Here is a 17016-nt window from a genome sequence, read left to right as displayed (position 1 = left end):
CACCCATCAGGGCAGAGTTCACCCTTCTGTAGCAATCTTCAGCTCCTTTTGATACCACACCCTTTGTGAGTTAGGAAAAGCTCCAAAGAGAGGAGAAAATATTTTCTCCAAGTCAAAGCACATGCAGCCACTTTTTTTTTCTTTTTTGGTTTTTTTGAGACAGGGTTTCCCTGTATTGTTTTGGAGCCTGTCCTGGAACTAGCCCTTTAGACCATGCTGGCTTCGAACTCATAGAGATCTGCCTATCTCTGCTTCCCAAGTGCTGGAATTAAAGGCATGAGCCACCAATGCCTGGCTAAGATATAATATTATTATTATTTGTGTTTTACCTGCATGTCTGTGTATCAAGTGTGTGCTTGGTGTCTGTGGAGGCCGGAAGAGGGTGTTGAATCCACTGGTGTTACAGATGGTTGTGAACTACCATGAGAGTATTATGGGTCCTGGGAATTGAATCCAGCTCTGTAGACCAAACTGGCCTCGAACTCACAGAGATCCACTTGTCTCTGCCTCCTGAGTGCTGGGATTAACTTTTCTTAACTTTTTTTTTGTTTGTTTTTGTTTGTTTATTTTTTTACCTATCGATCCCAGTTCCCTCTCCCTCCCTCCCATACCACCATCCCCCCCCACTCCACAGGGAGGGTGATGCCTTCCAGGAGGGATCACCAAACTCTGTCAAGTCATTTGGAGTAGGGTCTAGGCCCTCCCTCCTGTCTCTAGGCTAAAGGAATATCCCTCCATGGGGAGTGTGCTCCCAAAGTCCTTTTGTGCACCAGGGATACATTCTGGTTTTTCTTAATGTTTTAACATCACATTATTTATTCACTTGAGGGGGTGAATTCTTGCTACAGTGTGAGTGTGGACACCACTTGCTGGAATCAGCTCTTCCATCTACTATCTGAGTACCAAGGATTGAACTCAGACTGCCTTTATCTACTGAGCACTCTCACCAGCCCCCAACATTTCTTATTGAGAATGCTTTGAACTAACTGAGCCTAAGCTACACAGGGGCAGGACCTGCCCAGCAACTTCATCTGCAGGACAAGACTGTAGAGATGCTGTCTCCAGGGAACTGAGAACTGACTGACTAAAGCCACAGGACACAATTCTGGTTCAGCAACAGAGTTCCTATAACCCAACCACCTAGAGCATGCTGGGGAATGTGACACTGCCAACTGTGGCACCTCACTCAACCCAGGTGTCTAAACTCCTGTGGCAGGTAGAGGTGAGGCAAGAGAAGATTGCCTCACAGAGAAGGCCTCCCTCAGCTTACTGCCCTGCATGTCCACAGAGACCCCCTTTTACACAGCTGCAGCAGCTCCACGGTGACAGACTCCTTCCCCTCTCACTCTTGCCTTACTAACACTACTTAGCTCTCAAATTTAAGTTCACAAGTTGCCTCCAGGGTGTGGTGGTGCATGCTGGGATTCCAAGTGCTAGGGAGGTCAAGAGTTCAACATCGACTCTGCTACAGGGAAACTCAGAGGCAGCAAGAACTACAAGACCCTTTCTCGCCTCAGAAATAAAAAGCAAAGCACTTGCTCCCCTGTAGAAAGGAGCTTTCCTAAGTAGGTCAGGTTCCCAGTTATACAACCTCCAAATTACCTCCAACTTCCAGCATTACGATAACCTGCCTGCTGCCTAAAGAAAAGGGACCGGGCAGTCTTACTCACTACCCTACATAGGACACTGCTGAATGTCCCACAGACATAAAGACACCATGTGAAGGAAGCAGCAGCTGCAGAGCTGATAAAGCCCAGGCCTTTCCCAAGGTCAGAGAGACTTGGGATTTTGTTTCCTTAAATTTAACACCCACTTTGTACACAGGAAGAATGGTTCTTGCATCTACACACGAAAGGGCACTACATCACAGACACCTGCTGGTATCAGCTCCATACAGAGCAGCTCATGCAGAGAAGCTGGCCAGGTGGCACAGCTCTGCTGCACCATCCACCATCGGGGGAGCAGGTACAGCAGCCAGCCTCACATCTCAGTTTACTTTGAAGCCACCCAAGAAGCTTGTTCTCAAACAGATGGTACCTTCTAAAGAAGTACAGCCGTAGTAGCTCTTCCTAGATACTGCTTAAAGGCTAGTAGATTTACCTTGTGCTCCTGGTCCTGTGTTTGCTTAGCTCCTATGTCCAGTGTCCTATTTGGGAGCACCCCTGGTTGTCTGAAGCCTCTGCTCTGTAAGATGTGATACTCAGTGGCTTCATCAACTGTGCTGAACCTATGGTTTTCTTTTCTTTTCTTTTTTTTTTTTTTGGGGGGGGGACTTTTCAAGGTGGGGTTTCTCTGTGTGTAGCCCTGACTGTCCTGAAACTCAAGAGATCTGCCTCTGCCTCCTAAGGACCCCACAAATGCCCAGCTGGACCTGTGTTTTTTCTGATAGACTCAACTTTGTGGCTTTATACACCCATGTTCTTTACTCTGAGAGCCCATCTGCCCAGTCCTCTTCATCTTCCATAATGCTGAGGTTCTCTGGAGTTTTCCAGAGGCTGTTGGCTTACATCATTCAAGTTCTTCTGAACACGTTCTCTATGTCCCATTCACCTCTGTCCCAATGGTTATAGGAACATGTGTCCTTCCCCCATTGGATCCCATTAGTCAGATACTGGAAAATAGCTAGGCAAGAAGCAGACTCCCTCCATCCTTTCTAGTCTCAGGCCAGTGGTGAGGTCACTTCTCATTTTATATTTGTGTTTACTGGATATTTTTCATCTTATCATTTCACATTATCAAGTTAGGTTTTGTAGCCCCAGACTAATTCATAATTCCACTTGGCTGTCACTGAGCTTTAGTTTTTTTACAGACAGGAGTCTTATGATATAGCCCTCACTGGATTTGGGCTCTTTTTACAATTATGTGTATGTGTGTCTGTCTATGGATAGCTGGCCACAGAGGCCTCAAAAGGGAATCAGACCCCCTGGACCTTGAGTTATAGGCAGTTGTGAACTGCCCAACATGAGTGCTGGAATCAAATTGAAGCCCCTGCAAAAGCAGCAAGTGCTCTTAACTGCCATGTGAAGTATATCACCTGACACGATTAAATTAAAATGAAATATAAGCTGGGGCAGTGATGGCACATGCTTTTAATCTCTGCACTCAGGAGGCAGCTGAAGCCAGCCTGGTCCACACAGTGAGTTCCAGGACAGCCAGGGGCTACACAAAGAAACCCTGTCTCAGAAAAACCTAAAGAAAAAAAGAAAGGAAGGAAGGGGGGGAGGGAGGGAGAGAGAGAGAGAGAGAGAGAGAGAGAGAGAGAGAGAGAGAGAGAGAGAGAGAGAGAGAGAGAAGTGGTGGCAAGCCCAGGCCAGAGAGTAGCAAAAACCCCATTGGGACAAATGGGCATGCAAGTGGACATAAGGTCTGGACTGTGGGGTCTCCGTACAGTGAGGACAGAGGGTACCACTACAACCTGAGTCTGTGGGGCTAAGGGAAGGGTTCTTTACTTGTGAGCACTGGAATAAATACACTGTGGGCGGGGGGCTGTTAAAATAGTACATGGTGGAAGGACCTACAAAGAACAAATGTATTCAAAGCTTTACATAGGTATTTCAAAGCTAGCCCAAGAAGGCACAGCAGCATGGTTAGGGAGCTGCCTGCTCAGACTGGCTAAGTCTCCCCATCCCCAACACTCCCACCTACCCCATGGCCCAGCAGTCCCAAAGGATCCCTATGTGGACCTGTCACACAAAAGCCAAGCCCATATTCCTGCAGGAGTGCCCTGCAGGGTGACAGTGGTTCCTCCAGTGCTCCTGGTATGCTGGGGCTGGGGGTGGGGTGTAGTGGGGGGTGGGGTGGGGAGGTATAAGATCAGAATCACAGACTATTCAGATTCTTTGCTTTTTTTTTTTTTTCTTTTTTTTTTTTTTTCCAGGAAGTTTAGGTTTCCAGAAGTGAAATGGCACTAGATTGCCTACACAATCAGAAACCTGCCAACTCAGCTCTTGTTTCTCTTTGATTTGTTTTGTTTTGTCTTTTGTTTTTGAGACCAGGATCTCTCTGTATAACCCTAGCTGTCCTGGAACTCAGACTCAGAGATCCAGCTGCCTCTGCTTCCCAAGTGCTGGGATTAAAGGTACGTTGCCACTACCCAGCTCCTGCCCAGCTCTTATTGAAAAAGCATTCTTTTCACTTTTTTTTGGGGGGGGTGGTAAAAATGCCATTTATAGGGCCAGAAAGTAGTTCAGTTGGTAGAGAGCTTTCCTAGCATGCACAAAGCCCTGAGTTTGCTCCCCAACACCACATAAACCAGACATGGGAGGTAGAAACAAGAGAATCAAGGTCCAAGGTTATTCTCAGCCACAGAGTAAATCTGAGGCTAGCCTGGGCTATCTGTGACCCTATTTCTCTCTCTCTCTCTCTCTCTCTCTCTCTCTCTCTCTCTCTCTCTCTCTCTCTCTCTCAAAACCTAAAACAAAAATTATAAAGCCATTTATGCTGACATATGGTGGGAGGTTGGTTTGTGTGTTTGTTTTGCAGTGCAAGAACTGAACCAAAGTCTGGTGCACTCTATGCAAGGACCATTCACACCTATCTTCCCCAACTGAACTCTATCCCCAATAAACCACCCCATCTCTACCTCAAACCCCTCAAGGAACCCCTGGCAAGCTATCCTACTGTGTCTCTACAATGCAGCTGCTCTGGGTACCTCTGACAAGAAGAATCCTTCAGGCCTTATACTCACATACCAACTTACATTTTCTTCTCTACCAACAGATCCTACAAATCACTTTCTAGGACTGGTTAAGTAGCTCAGTTGGCACAGCACTTTGCCTAGCATGGAGGAAGCCCTAGATTTGAGCCTCAACACCATGTAAACTGACACAGGCATGGTGATACATGCCTGAAATGCCAGCACTCAGAAGTAGAGGCAGGTGGATCAGAAGTTCAAGATCATCCTCAACTACATAACAAGTTTGAGACTAACTGGACTAAATGAGACCCTGCCTCCAAAAATAAACAAACTTCCTCTCTACCTGTTCACAAGAATTCTCCTGAGAGTTTGCAGCTGCAGAGCTCTCCCTTGGGTAGGTAGATTCTTAGATTTCCTTTTTTCCCCCTTTATCTTATAATAGATTTAAAGCTGTGGACAATCACTTAGGTAAGTCATTAGACATGGCAGTGCTGGGTTGCAGAGTAGATGCTAGGTTCTGCTCAGTGGGCCTGTGCCACATGAGCATGTGCCAATGGAAAGGTGCCAGCTTCAGGACAGATGCAATCTTTACATTTTAAAAGATAATTGCTGCAGCCAGGCAGTGGTGGCCCATGCCTTTAATCCCAGCACTCAGGAAGCAGAGGCAGGCAGATCTCTGTGAGTTCGAGACCAACCTGGTCTACAAGAGCTAGTTCCAGGACAGCCTCCAAAGCCACAGAGAAACCCTGTCTCGAAACCCCCCCCCCAAAAAAAAAGATAATTGCTGCTCTGTGTACATGGGAGGGTATATGCACATGAGTGCAATACATGTGGAGGCGGAGGGCAGCTGATTCTCTGGAGCTGGACTGACAGGTAGTTGTGGCCAGTGCGCTGGGACAGCAAGAAGAGCCCTTAATGGCCAAGGCACTGCTTCATTCCAAGATTTAAACTTTTGATAACATGACAGATGGAAAATGGCATCTCAAGGAATTTTTTAAAATGTATTTACTTTATGTGTCTGTTTTTTGGGTTTTGTTGAGGGTTTTTTTGTTTGTTTGTTTAAGATTTCATTATGTGGCACTGGCTGTTCTGGAACTTGTTCTGTAGACCAGGCTGGCACTGAACTTAGTGAGATCTGCCTGCTTCTGCCTCCTGAGTGCTGGGATTAATGGTGTACACCACCATCACCTGGCTATGTCTGTGTACTTATTTATTTTATGTGTATGGATGCTTTTTCTGCATGTATGTCTGTGTACCACCTGCCTACCTGGTGCCTATACAAGCTAGAAGAGGGCATCAGATCTTCTGAACTAGAGATAAAGACGGTTATGAGCCACCATGAAGAGCAGCCAGTGCTCTTAACCATCAACCATTTCTCCTTAACTTCTTTTTAAAATTTTATTTGTCTTTTTTGTTTTGTTTTTAGAGACAGGGTTTCTCTGTAGCTTCAGAACCTGTCCTGGCACTCACTCTGTAGACCAGGTTGGCCTCAAACTCACAGAGATCTGCCTGCCTCTGCCTCCTGAGTGCTGGGATTAAAGGGAAACACCACCACTGCCCGGCTAAAATTTTATTTACCTTATAAGTGTTTTGCTTGCATATATGCTTATGCACCACTTGTGTGCCTAATGCTCAAAGGGGCCAGAAGAGGATGTCTAAAATCCTGGAACTACAATTACAGACAGTTGTATGCTACCATAGGTTTGCTAGGAGTTGAACCCATATCCTCTGGAAGAGTAGCTGGTGTTCTTAATTGTTGAGCCATCTCCCCAGCCCTCAAAGAGATTTTAATTTGCATTTCTCCTATGATAAACAAAACTGGCCATTTTTTTTTTTCAGCACTACTGAAAACACACATACACAGAGACAAAATATACTAATGGGTCTGGAGAGATAGCCCAGCAATTAAGAGACTGCACTGCTTTTGCAAAGGAACTGAATTCAGTTCCCACCCATATCAGTTGTTCTAACCATCTACAACTCCAGCCCAAGGGAATTTGACCCCTCTGACATCAGTGAGGAAGACACATACAAACACATTTTAAATAAATAATAAATAAAGTAAATCTTAAAAGAGGAGGTAGAGGTGGAGAGACATCTCAGTGGTTAAAAAGTGTTAATGGGGGGGGGGACCTGGATGGTGATGTATATGCCTTTAACCTCAGCACTGGGGAAGCAGAGGAAGGCGGACCTCTGTGAGTTCAAGGCCAGCATGGTCTACAGAGTGAGTTCCAGGACAGCCAGAACTGTCACACAGAGAAAGCTTGTCTGGGTGTTTACTGTTCTTACAGTGGACCAGAGTTTGATTCCCACCACCATTGTCAGGTGGCTCATAACAGCCTATAACTCTATAACTGTCACTCTAGGGGTACGCTATGACTCTGGTCTTGGGCATTAGCATTCACATGCATATAACTACACACAGACTTACACACATATTTGAAAACAATATAAATCTCTTAAAATTTTTGTTCAGGGCTGGAGAGATGGTTCAGAGGTTGAGTTCTGACTGCTCGTCTCTAGATTCCTAAGTTCAAGTCCCAGCAACTACATGGTGGCTCACAGCCATCTATGAGATCTGATGCCCTCTTTTGGTATGCAGGCATACATGCAAGCAGAATACTGTACACATAATAAATAAATAAATCTGTAAAAAATGTTAAAAGGAAAAAATTTTTGTTCAAAAAACAAAAGGCAAATACAGTGGGCAGTGATGGTCCACACCTTTAATCCCAGCACTAGGGAGGCAGAGGCAAGCAGATCTCTGTGAGTTTGAGGCCAGCCTGGTCTACAGAGCAATTCCAGGACAGGCTCCAAAACAACACAGAGAAACCCTGTCTCAATATGAGGTCCTGAGTTCCATCCTAGGTGCAAAGTCAACTAAACAAAAGATCTGAAGTTCCTCCACTAACATAATCAGGGATCAGACTCAACAGGGCCAATGAGCATCAAGAAAGCATTGAAAAACCAAACACTGTGGCCCAGGCTTAGGATCCCAGCACTTGGGAGGCTGAAGTAGGAGGTGGTAACTCCAGCCTGTGCGGAGAAGCAGAAAGTCAGCTTTCTCTGTTCTCTCTCCCACAACCTGAACTTAAGTAAGAAAGGTGATCTTTTGGGTTTTTTTTTTTTTTTTTTTTTTTTTTTTTTTTTTGAGACAGTGTTTCTCTGTGTAACACCTCTGGCTGTCCTGGAACTCACTTTGTACATCAAGCAGGCCTAGAATTCAGAGATCCGCCTGCCTCTGCCTCCTGCCACCACCACTGGTGAGAAAGATGATCTTGTTGGCTGGTTTTCTTTCAGAGGAAATGTTAATCTTTCTGGACATTTTTTGTCTACTTTATTGGTGCTGAATCAGTTAGAAAATTAAAATTACCATTAACTTTAAAAAGTTTGAGTAATCAGTTTACTGGCAGGCTGCTTACTGTAACCTAAACAGCTACAAAATTCTCTTAGGACAGCGCCCCTTACCATCAGGAAGTAGTTTAGAAAGAACAACGCCCAAATTCTCAAATATTGTCTATAAATGTTTGTTTTCATTTAAATGGACTTTGTTATATAAAAATAAATTAAAAAAAAAAGAAATAAAAGCTAACATGAATCAAAAAAAAAAAAAAAAAAACAAAAACAAAATTCCCTTAGGAACAGTGTTCCACTTATTAGGTCAATGACAATAGTGAAGGATTTCACCTCTTTACAAGCCTACAGAGGTATCAAAGGTAGGAGAATAAGCCAGAAGACTCAACAAGAAGTCTGACTATCTAATGATACCTATCACAGCAAAATACAATGAGATGGCAAGGCATGGTAGCACATGCCTATGATTATTATAGCATATGCCTCGTATCTATATTATAGCATATATATGTGCAGTATATGTACTTTATCTCATAATACATATTGGAAGGCAGAGGCAAGAAGCTTAGGAGATCAAAATACCCATATACATAAAATAATAAATAAAACTTATGGGGCTCAGTGGTTAAGAGCAGTGGCTGATCTTCCAGAGGTCCCAAGTTCAATTCCCAGCACCCACATGGGAGCTCACAACTGTCTATAACTCCAGTTCCAAAAGATCTGGCACTCTCACACAAACATACATGCAGGCAAAACATCAATGCACATAAACTAAATAAATAAAAAAACAGACAAAAAAAAAAACCACTTAAACACACACATACACACCCACACCCACACCCACCCACACACACACACACACACCAGACATCAGTAAACTTCAGTTTCAAAAAAACAGGAAAAATTAACATGGTAACACATGCCTATACTCCTAGCACTCAGGAAGGAGACAGGAGGATCATGAGTTCAAGGCCATCAATCCACAGAGAGACACTGTCTCACAGCTTCAAAAATAAAATAAATTTTCATTTAAAAAATTTAGAAAGGAAATGTGTTCATATGTAATAATCTCAGGGTAGGGAAGACTGGTCACACATTCAGTTATATTTGGGGTCCCTCTCCCTTTGGTGGGGACTGAAACAGGGTCTCACTCTAACTAAAGTTGGCCTTGAACTCACATCAGTTTTCCTGTCTTAGACTCCCTAACGTTGGTATTACATCAAAAAGCCACCACACCTGGCTTCTGTATTACTTATTAAGTGTCTGTGTGTGGGTATGTACATGTATGTTCCAGTACCTGTGAAGGCCAGAGGCATTGCACCTGGAGTTACAGGCAGTTGTGAGGCACTCAGTTTGGGTATGGGGAACCAAACCTGGGTCCTCCGAAAGAGTGGTGTGTGTACTTAACTAGTGAACCATCTCTCCAGCCCCAAATAACACTTTTTGTTTTGTTTTTGAGACAGGGTTTCTCTGTGTAACCCTGACTACACTGGCTGTCCTAGAACTTGCTCTATAGACCAGGCTGGCCTCAAACTCAAGAGATCCACCTGCCTCTGCCTCTGCTTCCTAAGTGCTGGGATTAAAGGTGTACACCACCATGCCCAAACTGTCTTATATTTTACAGCACTGTTTTCCTGAGCTTTGTTTAATAATAAGCATGTGTTACTTTTAGAATACAAGCCAGTTCTTTTTTTAGATGCTAACAAAGCTATCTGTTATCCAAGAACAAACAGGAACTTCATCTGATTTTAGCAATTCAGTCTACACAGACCCAGAAGTACACATTTCCCCAAGCACTCATAGTCACTCACACATATAGCTCACTCCGACACAGAAACGCTTCCACACATATCCAAGCTCACACATGCCCATTTTCTTTCTTTCCTTTTTGGGACAGGATCTCACTATGTAGCCCTAGCTGATCTAGAACATGCTATGTAGACCAGGCTGCCCTCAAACTCAGAGATACATCTGCCTCTGCCTCCCCAATGATAGGATTAAAGGTGCAGGCCATCAAGTCGAGCCACACAAGCCCATTTTCATTCCTACACATACACTTAAATCCAAGGCTAGGACAGAGACCAGGAAGAACAGGGGAGCAATTAACCATGGTGTCAAACACCCCAAAGGCCTTCAAATTCCACTGGCAAAAGTGCAGGAACACTGCAGAAATAAGTTCACTTCTCCATCTTCTTCTGCAAGTGCTATGGAGGGCAGACCATGCCTTCCAAAATCAGAGTACTCATGGCTCCAACCAGTAGTGTTTTCTGGAAAGGATCAGTGGTTGTTAAAAAGTAGATGCTGAGAGTGGGATGGCAGTGGTGCACACCTTAGTCCCAGCTCTCGGGGATGGGGGGGAGGCAGGGGCAGGCAGATCTCTGTGAGTTTGAAGCCAGCCTGGTCTACAGAGGGAGTTCCAGAACAGCCAGGGCTGTTACACAGAGAAACCCTATCTTAAAAGCCAAAAGAAAAACAAAAATGAAAAAGGGGGGGGGGGGGGGCAATACCTTCTCACAATTCAGAAGCCCTGAGTTCAACACCAGCATCCCATAAAACCGGGTGTGATGGCACGCGCACCTAGAATCCCAGCATTCAGGAGATGGAGGCAGGAGGATCAGAAGTTGAAGATTATCTTCTACTACAAAGATTGCTGAAGGAGAGTCTAGGATACCTAAGACCCTTCCTAAAATAAAAAATAAATAAATAAATAAATACGAAAAAGAAAAAAAAGAGACGAAGCTATAAGCTATATGTCCTACCGTGCCCCCATCCTCCCACCTTCAGATCCCTGTAAATGACACTGGATGGTATTACACCACACCTGATCTGCCACCAGGTGAGGTAATCAGATCCAGACACACACACCATGACAGGGAAGGACATGACAGCCACCTCTATTATAAATGGGAGTGCACCTATTAAAAATTCAGACAACCTGCTTAATAATTAAAAGTGCTACCTTCATACACAAATTACATAAAAGACATTGGAGCCCAGCTCAGTGGCTCACACCTGTAACCCCAATACTTGGGAGATAGAGGCAGATGGATTAGAAGCTCAAGGTCGCCCTCCTCTATCACTGAGACCCTGTCTCAAAAGAAATTAAAATAAAAATAAAATAAAAAATAAAAATAGGGTAGTGAGACAATTCAGCTGGTAAAGGTGCTTACTGCCAAACCTGATGACCTGACAACAAATATAGGAAATAACCAAACTCCTGAATGTTGTCCTCTGACCTTCACACAAGCACTTGGCATACTAGTTCATTCACTCCCTAAATAAACATAAAAGAGAAAAAACAAAACAAAAACCCATAGCTTAGGTTAGGCATGAAAGCAAGCACCTTTAATCCAGCACCTGGGAGGCAGAGACAGGTAAATCTATGAGTTCCAGGCCAGGCAAAGCTATAGAGTGAGACCCTGTTTCCACTCCTACCAAAAAAAAAAAAAAAAAATCCTTATTTAGATAAATACAGACTCATTCACAGATAAAGAGAGGAGCTGGAGAGATGGTTCAGGCTTGTTGCTTTTCCACAGACTCAGTTCACTCTCCAGCACCCATGTCAAGTGTGGCTCACAGGCCCCTGGAACTCCAGGTTTGCAGGCACCTGCATGTATGTCTCACACAGACACACAAATAAGTAAATAATAAAGTAAATCTTTTAAAAAGAAGTGGAGGGACATTCACAGGTAAGTTGAATCCTAACGCTACTGGGCCTTGAGTGAGAACTCTAGGGGGCATCTCAAGAGGCAATACTCACCAGCTCTCTCTACTATGTATATTCAAGATTTTTTTTTATCTTAAAATTTTCAAAACACAGATACTGAGGGACTGCTAGCTTTGCTTTTCTCTAAACTTCTGCATTATTGGTTAATATTCCTGTCTTTGCTCCTCTGCAACGTATTCAGCAAGTCATGAAAGCTACAGACCTCATTTTACACTGACGTAAAGATTAACTTTCATGCCTTTATGTGTTATCTGCTCCAAACAGTAAGACCACTCACAGAAAGCAAGAACTCTCCTCCACAACCCCAGGAGGCAAAGGCAACCTAACATCTCTTCCTCATGAGCTGCTAAAAAGACAAAAGGACCTAGAATATTTCCCTCCACTCTCTATCCCAACAAACCCTTGGCCATCAGGACTTCCCAAACTGCAAATTCCACCCATTTCTAACCCATTTCTAGTCTGTATTCAAGAATGTGCAGCCCTGGGAATGGTGACTCACGCCTTTAATCCCAGCACTCTGGAGGCAGAGACGGGTACATCTCTGTGAGCTTGAGGACAGCCTGGCCTACGTAGTGAGTTCCAAGACAGCCAGAATTACAAGGTGAGGCCCTTTAAGGAGGAGGATTAAGGGAGGGGCAAGAAGTGTAGCCAAGTTTTTCCCAAAGTAATCAAGTTGGGGAGGTGATGACCAAAGATATTTCTCAAAGAGAATTGTATGCAATTCACTAAACTGAAATTAGGCAGAAATACCCCAAACCTTTACACCTAGCCATCTGTGGGTTAAGAGCTAAAAAAGAAAGACTCCCCAGCCCTAGTCTAGTGAGGCCTGGGTAAGCTATACAGCCTTTCCCAGCTTCTAGCTTCTTACCTTTAAAATAAGGGTGAAAACTGCTTGCCTAATTACCACCTCAAAGGACTATAGCAATGATACAGGGAAAACATAATAGTAGGGTCATGGCAAGGAGCATATGCAGCTCTGGCCTGGCATAGCCTTCTCAGTAGGACTGGATCTAGAGGCAAGAATAAGTTTAAAGCGAAGATACAGCACACCAGTAAACAACTGCCAAGCACTGGAAAGACTTCTCCAGGCCAGGAACAAGAAGGGAAGTACTACAAAAACTAAGCTCTATGGATTAAGGCCAGCAAGAGAGCTCAATGTTAAAATGCCTGCAGGAAGCTGGCTGGCCCCAGGTGTCCTTAGTAGGGAGCCCTGAGTTAACCAGTGCCCAGTTCTTTCCAACTGCTCTATGGAGAGAACAGTAGAGAAGTTTTAATATTATGACTAACAGAAATATATCAACTTTGCTTTTTTCTCCCCCTTGGTTTTTGGAGACAGCCTTGCTAAGTATCCAGGTTGACCTCAATTTTGACATTCACCTGCCTCAGCCTCCTGAATGCTGAATGCAAGGACTACAGATGTGTGTGCCACATCCAGCTTATTTTTATCTCTTTTCTTAGAGACCATTAAGTTCAAACATGCAAATGTACTTGAACACCCACTTAACAAATGTTTGCATGAATAACATGAGAACAAACAGATGAAAATTAGAGACATCCAACCAATAAGTAAAATAAAGGGGAACATGTAGCCTAGCTGATGTCTTCTCAGAGACTTCCAACCAATATATAAAGGGGATCACATAACCTAGTTGATGCCTTCTGGGTTACTAGCAGAGCAAACAGCCCTGCTGTCATCTTCAACACAAACAATTAAGGGCTGAAGGGGACAAGGACTTGGTCTTGGAACAGCTTCCCCAGGAGCTGTAGTAGATGTGTGGGACCATTGCACATGAATTGTGCCTCTGTTACCTTGCAATGCATCTCACCTCTCCTGTAAAAGTGAAGGCCCCGATGGCTCAGCTAGATTAGGCATGTGCCATGAAACTCTTGGGCTCCCTTTTCTTGATCATAGTACAGAACTCGTATATTCTAGTGTGTGCATGCATCTGTGTGTTCTGAGTGTTACTCTGTAGTCCGGATTAGTCTTGAACTCACTATGTAGAGCACTAAGCTGGTCTTGAACTTGCATCAATCCTTTCTTATCTCTGCCTTCGAAATGCTGGGACTACAAGAATGCACCACCATGTCCAGCTTAAGATTTATTTTGTGCTTGTTGACTTCACTTTACTGTAGAGCAGAAATCCTGAGCTCCAGGTCGCAAGCATGAAGCAAATCTTTTTTCCACTCATCTACATCTCCAGCCATTTTTAATTCCTATGTACTTCTGACCTCTAACTGCACTATCTCTCAAACAAAACCCTAGTACAACAAATGGGAAATACATAGTAAGCTAACTACTCAAGAGGCATCTACAAGCCTCGCCTCTGATGTCCTAACATGGGTGGCAGAAGCGAGGCACTGAAGAGGGTGTCCCACTCCTGGTTCTAAGAAATAAGCAGCAAGTATAACGCTAGAGGAGGGGGCACCTGACACGTGGGTATACCTTCCTCTAAGAGGGAAGAGGGGATTCCGGAAAACTACCCTAAACAGAAATCAGCAACACCTCTCCGGACCAGAACCGTAGTCAGTTGGTTACCTGCTCCGCCCCGTAGACCATGGCGAACTGTATGAAATCCTCGATGCGGACGAAGCCATCCCCATCCCTGTCCAGGGCGTCAAATACCGTCCTAAGGCGCGCACCCTCCTCCTGGGCTGTCCCAGGCTCGCTGGACAGCGACAACGCCTGGCCTGGGTCCGAGGGTGGTCCGGGACATGCCTGCAGCAGCTCGCTCTCGGAGGGCAAATGCTCTAAGGGTAGGCCCCGCGTAGCGCAGCAGTCTTCCAGCTCCTCCGGCCAGCTGCACGGGACTTTGGGCTTCTCTGGTTCTGTAAACTGGAGACACGGAACTTTGGGTTCCTCTCCATCATTTGGCCAGAAGCAAGATGCATCGGGCTCCTCCTGCCAACAGCGCGTTGCGTTCTGCTCCTCCGGCCAGAGGCACAGCACCTGGGGCTCCTCCGACCTACAACAAGATGCATCGGACTCCTCTGGTTCGTTGCCCCAGAAACACGGTGAGCTGGGTGTATCTGGTTCATAGGGCTCCTCGGGCCAGCAGCGAGGTATACCGGGGTCCTCTGGTTCCTTGACCAAGAGGCACGGTACATCGGGTTCCCCAGGCCACAGGTGAGGGGCGTCAGGCTCCGCCGGCTTCTCGGCCAAGAGACACCCTGCGTTCGCCTCCTGGGAGGAGCAGTGAAGGGCGTCAGGCTCTTCCAGCTCCACAGCCAAAAAGCACGGTGCATCGGGATCCTGAGGCCAGCAGTGAAGGGCGTCAGGCTCTTCCAGTTCCTCTGCCAAGAGACGCGGTGATTCGGATTCCTCCCACTCCTTGGCTAAGATGCAAGGTACGTCGGGCTCCTGGGGCCAGCAGCGAGGGGCGTCGGGCTCCTCTAGCTCCTTGGCCAAGTGGCACTGTGCGTCTGGCTCCTGAGGCCAGCAGACAGGGGCGTCGGGCTCCTGGGACCAGCAGCCAGGGGCGCCGGGCTCCTCTAGCTCCTTGGCCAAGTGGCACTGTGCGTCTGGCTCCTGAGGCCAGCAGACAGGGGCATCGGGCTCCTGGAACAAGCAACCAGGGGCGTCGGTTTCCTCCAGCTTCTTGGCCAAGTGACATGGTGCGTCTGGCTCCTGGGGCCAGCAGACAGGGGCGTCGGGTTCCTGGGACCAGCAACCAGGGGCGTCGGGTTCCTCCAGCTCCTTGGACAAGTGACATGGTGCGTCTGGCTCTTGGGACCAGCAGCGAGGGGCGTCGGGTTCCTCCAGCTTCTTGGACAAGTGGCAGGATGAATCGGGCTCCTGGGACCAGCAACCAGGGGCGTCGGGTTCCTCCAGCTCCTTGGACAAGTGACATGGTGCGTCTGGCTCTTGGGACCAGCAGCGAGGGGCGTCGGGTTCCTCCAGCTCCTTGGACAAGTGGCAGGATACGTCGGGCTCCTGGGACCAGCAGCGAGGGGCGTTGGGCTCTTTGACCCAGAGGCTAGGAGCGTCAGGCTCCTCTACCTCTTCGAGCCAGCAGATTGGCGCGTTGGGTCCCTCTGGCCACCGTTGAAGCTGGGCGTATTCCTCGGGCTCATCTGACCAGCCGCGAGGAGCGTCGGGCCCCACCGGCCCCTTGACCCCGCGATGGGGCCCAGACGCCGGCTCGTTGTGGTCCGACAGAGAGGTCTGCTGGCTCAGCTCCATGATCCGGCGCCGGCTAAACTAGGGATGATGCGAGCGGCGCGGGAGGCAGACAAAGGCGCTCAGGGCGCGGCGGCGGGCGCGGGCATCCCCGCGGCGACGCGGGCGGGCGCGCGCGGGGCGCCCGGGCTGCTGGCGCTGGCGCTCGGGCCCTGCTCCGCCCTCGCCCATCTTCGCACCGCGCCTTAGCGGCTCCAGGCCCCGCAGCGCGGCTGGCGCGGGCCCATGTCGGCGGCTCGGTCCGGACGATGTGAGGACCCGGCGGCGGGGAGCGGGCGGTGGGATACAGGTACCGGCCGGTCAGTGAAGGATGAAGCCTGAGAGCCAGAGCTGAGGGACCCAGTGAGGTACGCCGGCGCCGGCCCGCCCTCCGTCGCGCGTGACGTCACCACGTCCTGTAGTCTGACCACGCCCCCCATGAGTTGCTATAAATGTGGGTTCGAAGCGGGCGCAAATTAGGGGCGACAGTGATCTCCCCCGTTCAGAAGGTCAGGTTGACTTGCGCGGGTGTGGCGAGCGAAGTGTGATGTCGCGGGAAAGGCACGTGAAGATAGGCTTTGGAAAAACACTGCTGAACAGAAAACCAAATATGCCCATAACCGAGAGAAACCGCTAGTCTCTCCTGTGTGACTCCTTCACAAGCTGATAGCACAGAACAGAATACTAATGGGAGGGCTACCACCAAATAGAAGCATAGGAGCGCTCTGAAGCCGCGCCAGGTGAGGAATTGCCCAGAGTCACTCCAGACAAGGCTAGGATCTGAGGCGCTCACACATTCTTCCACAGGAGCGCACTGTGAGGTGCGGAGGCACAGATTTTGTTTTCCTTTCATTTGTTGTTTGGTGTCCTTTTGAAACAGCAACTCACGTAGCCCAAGCTAACTGACCCCACCTGCTCCACACAGGTTTTAAAATTTGATATCCAGTGCTGATCGCCAGTTTGCCACCCAATGCCTTAGTCATCAGAGGAGTCAAAGTCAGGGGTGCATAGCGGTAGACTAGGCCAGATGGGATCCAATGAGGTGCATTCGGGCAAGAACAAGGAGAAAGTATGAACCACTTTTTACATTCGTGAGTTCCATAGATAAGTATGGTTTCATAAGCAGTTTTGGCAAAAGCTAAA

The 17016-nt window shown here is 47.1% G+C and overlaps 1 protein-coding gene across 1 annotated transcript in view; it reads right to left on the bottom strand.

The window, feature by feature from the left end:
• Rab11fip3 (RAB11 family interacting protein 3) overlaps positions 1-16251 on the bottom strand; it is a 75938-nt gene extending 59687 nt beyond the window's left edge. The window contains exon 1 of the mRNA XM_051181053.1: positions 14254-16251. Coding sequence (XP_051037010.1) covers positions 14254-15897 — 1644 coding nt within the window. The 5' untranslated portion in view covers positions 15898-16251. The remainder of the gene's footprint in view (positions 1-14253) is intronic.
• Between the last annotated feature and the right edge of the window lie 765 nt (positions 16252-17016).

This window comes from Phodopus roborovskii, unplaced genomic scaffold, assembly GCF_943737965.1.
Source record: "Phodopus roborovskii unplaced genomic scaffold, PHOROB, whole genome shotgun sequence".
NCBI lineage: Eukaryota > Metazoa > Chordata > Mammalia > Rodentia > Cricetidae > Phodopus > Phodopus roborovskii.
Note: the sequence above shows the minus strand (reverse complement) of the source record. Positions and strands in the feature narration are given on the sequence as shown.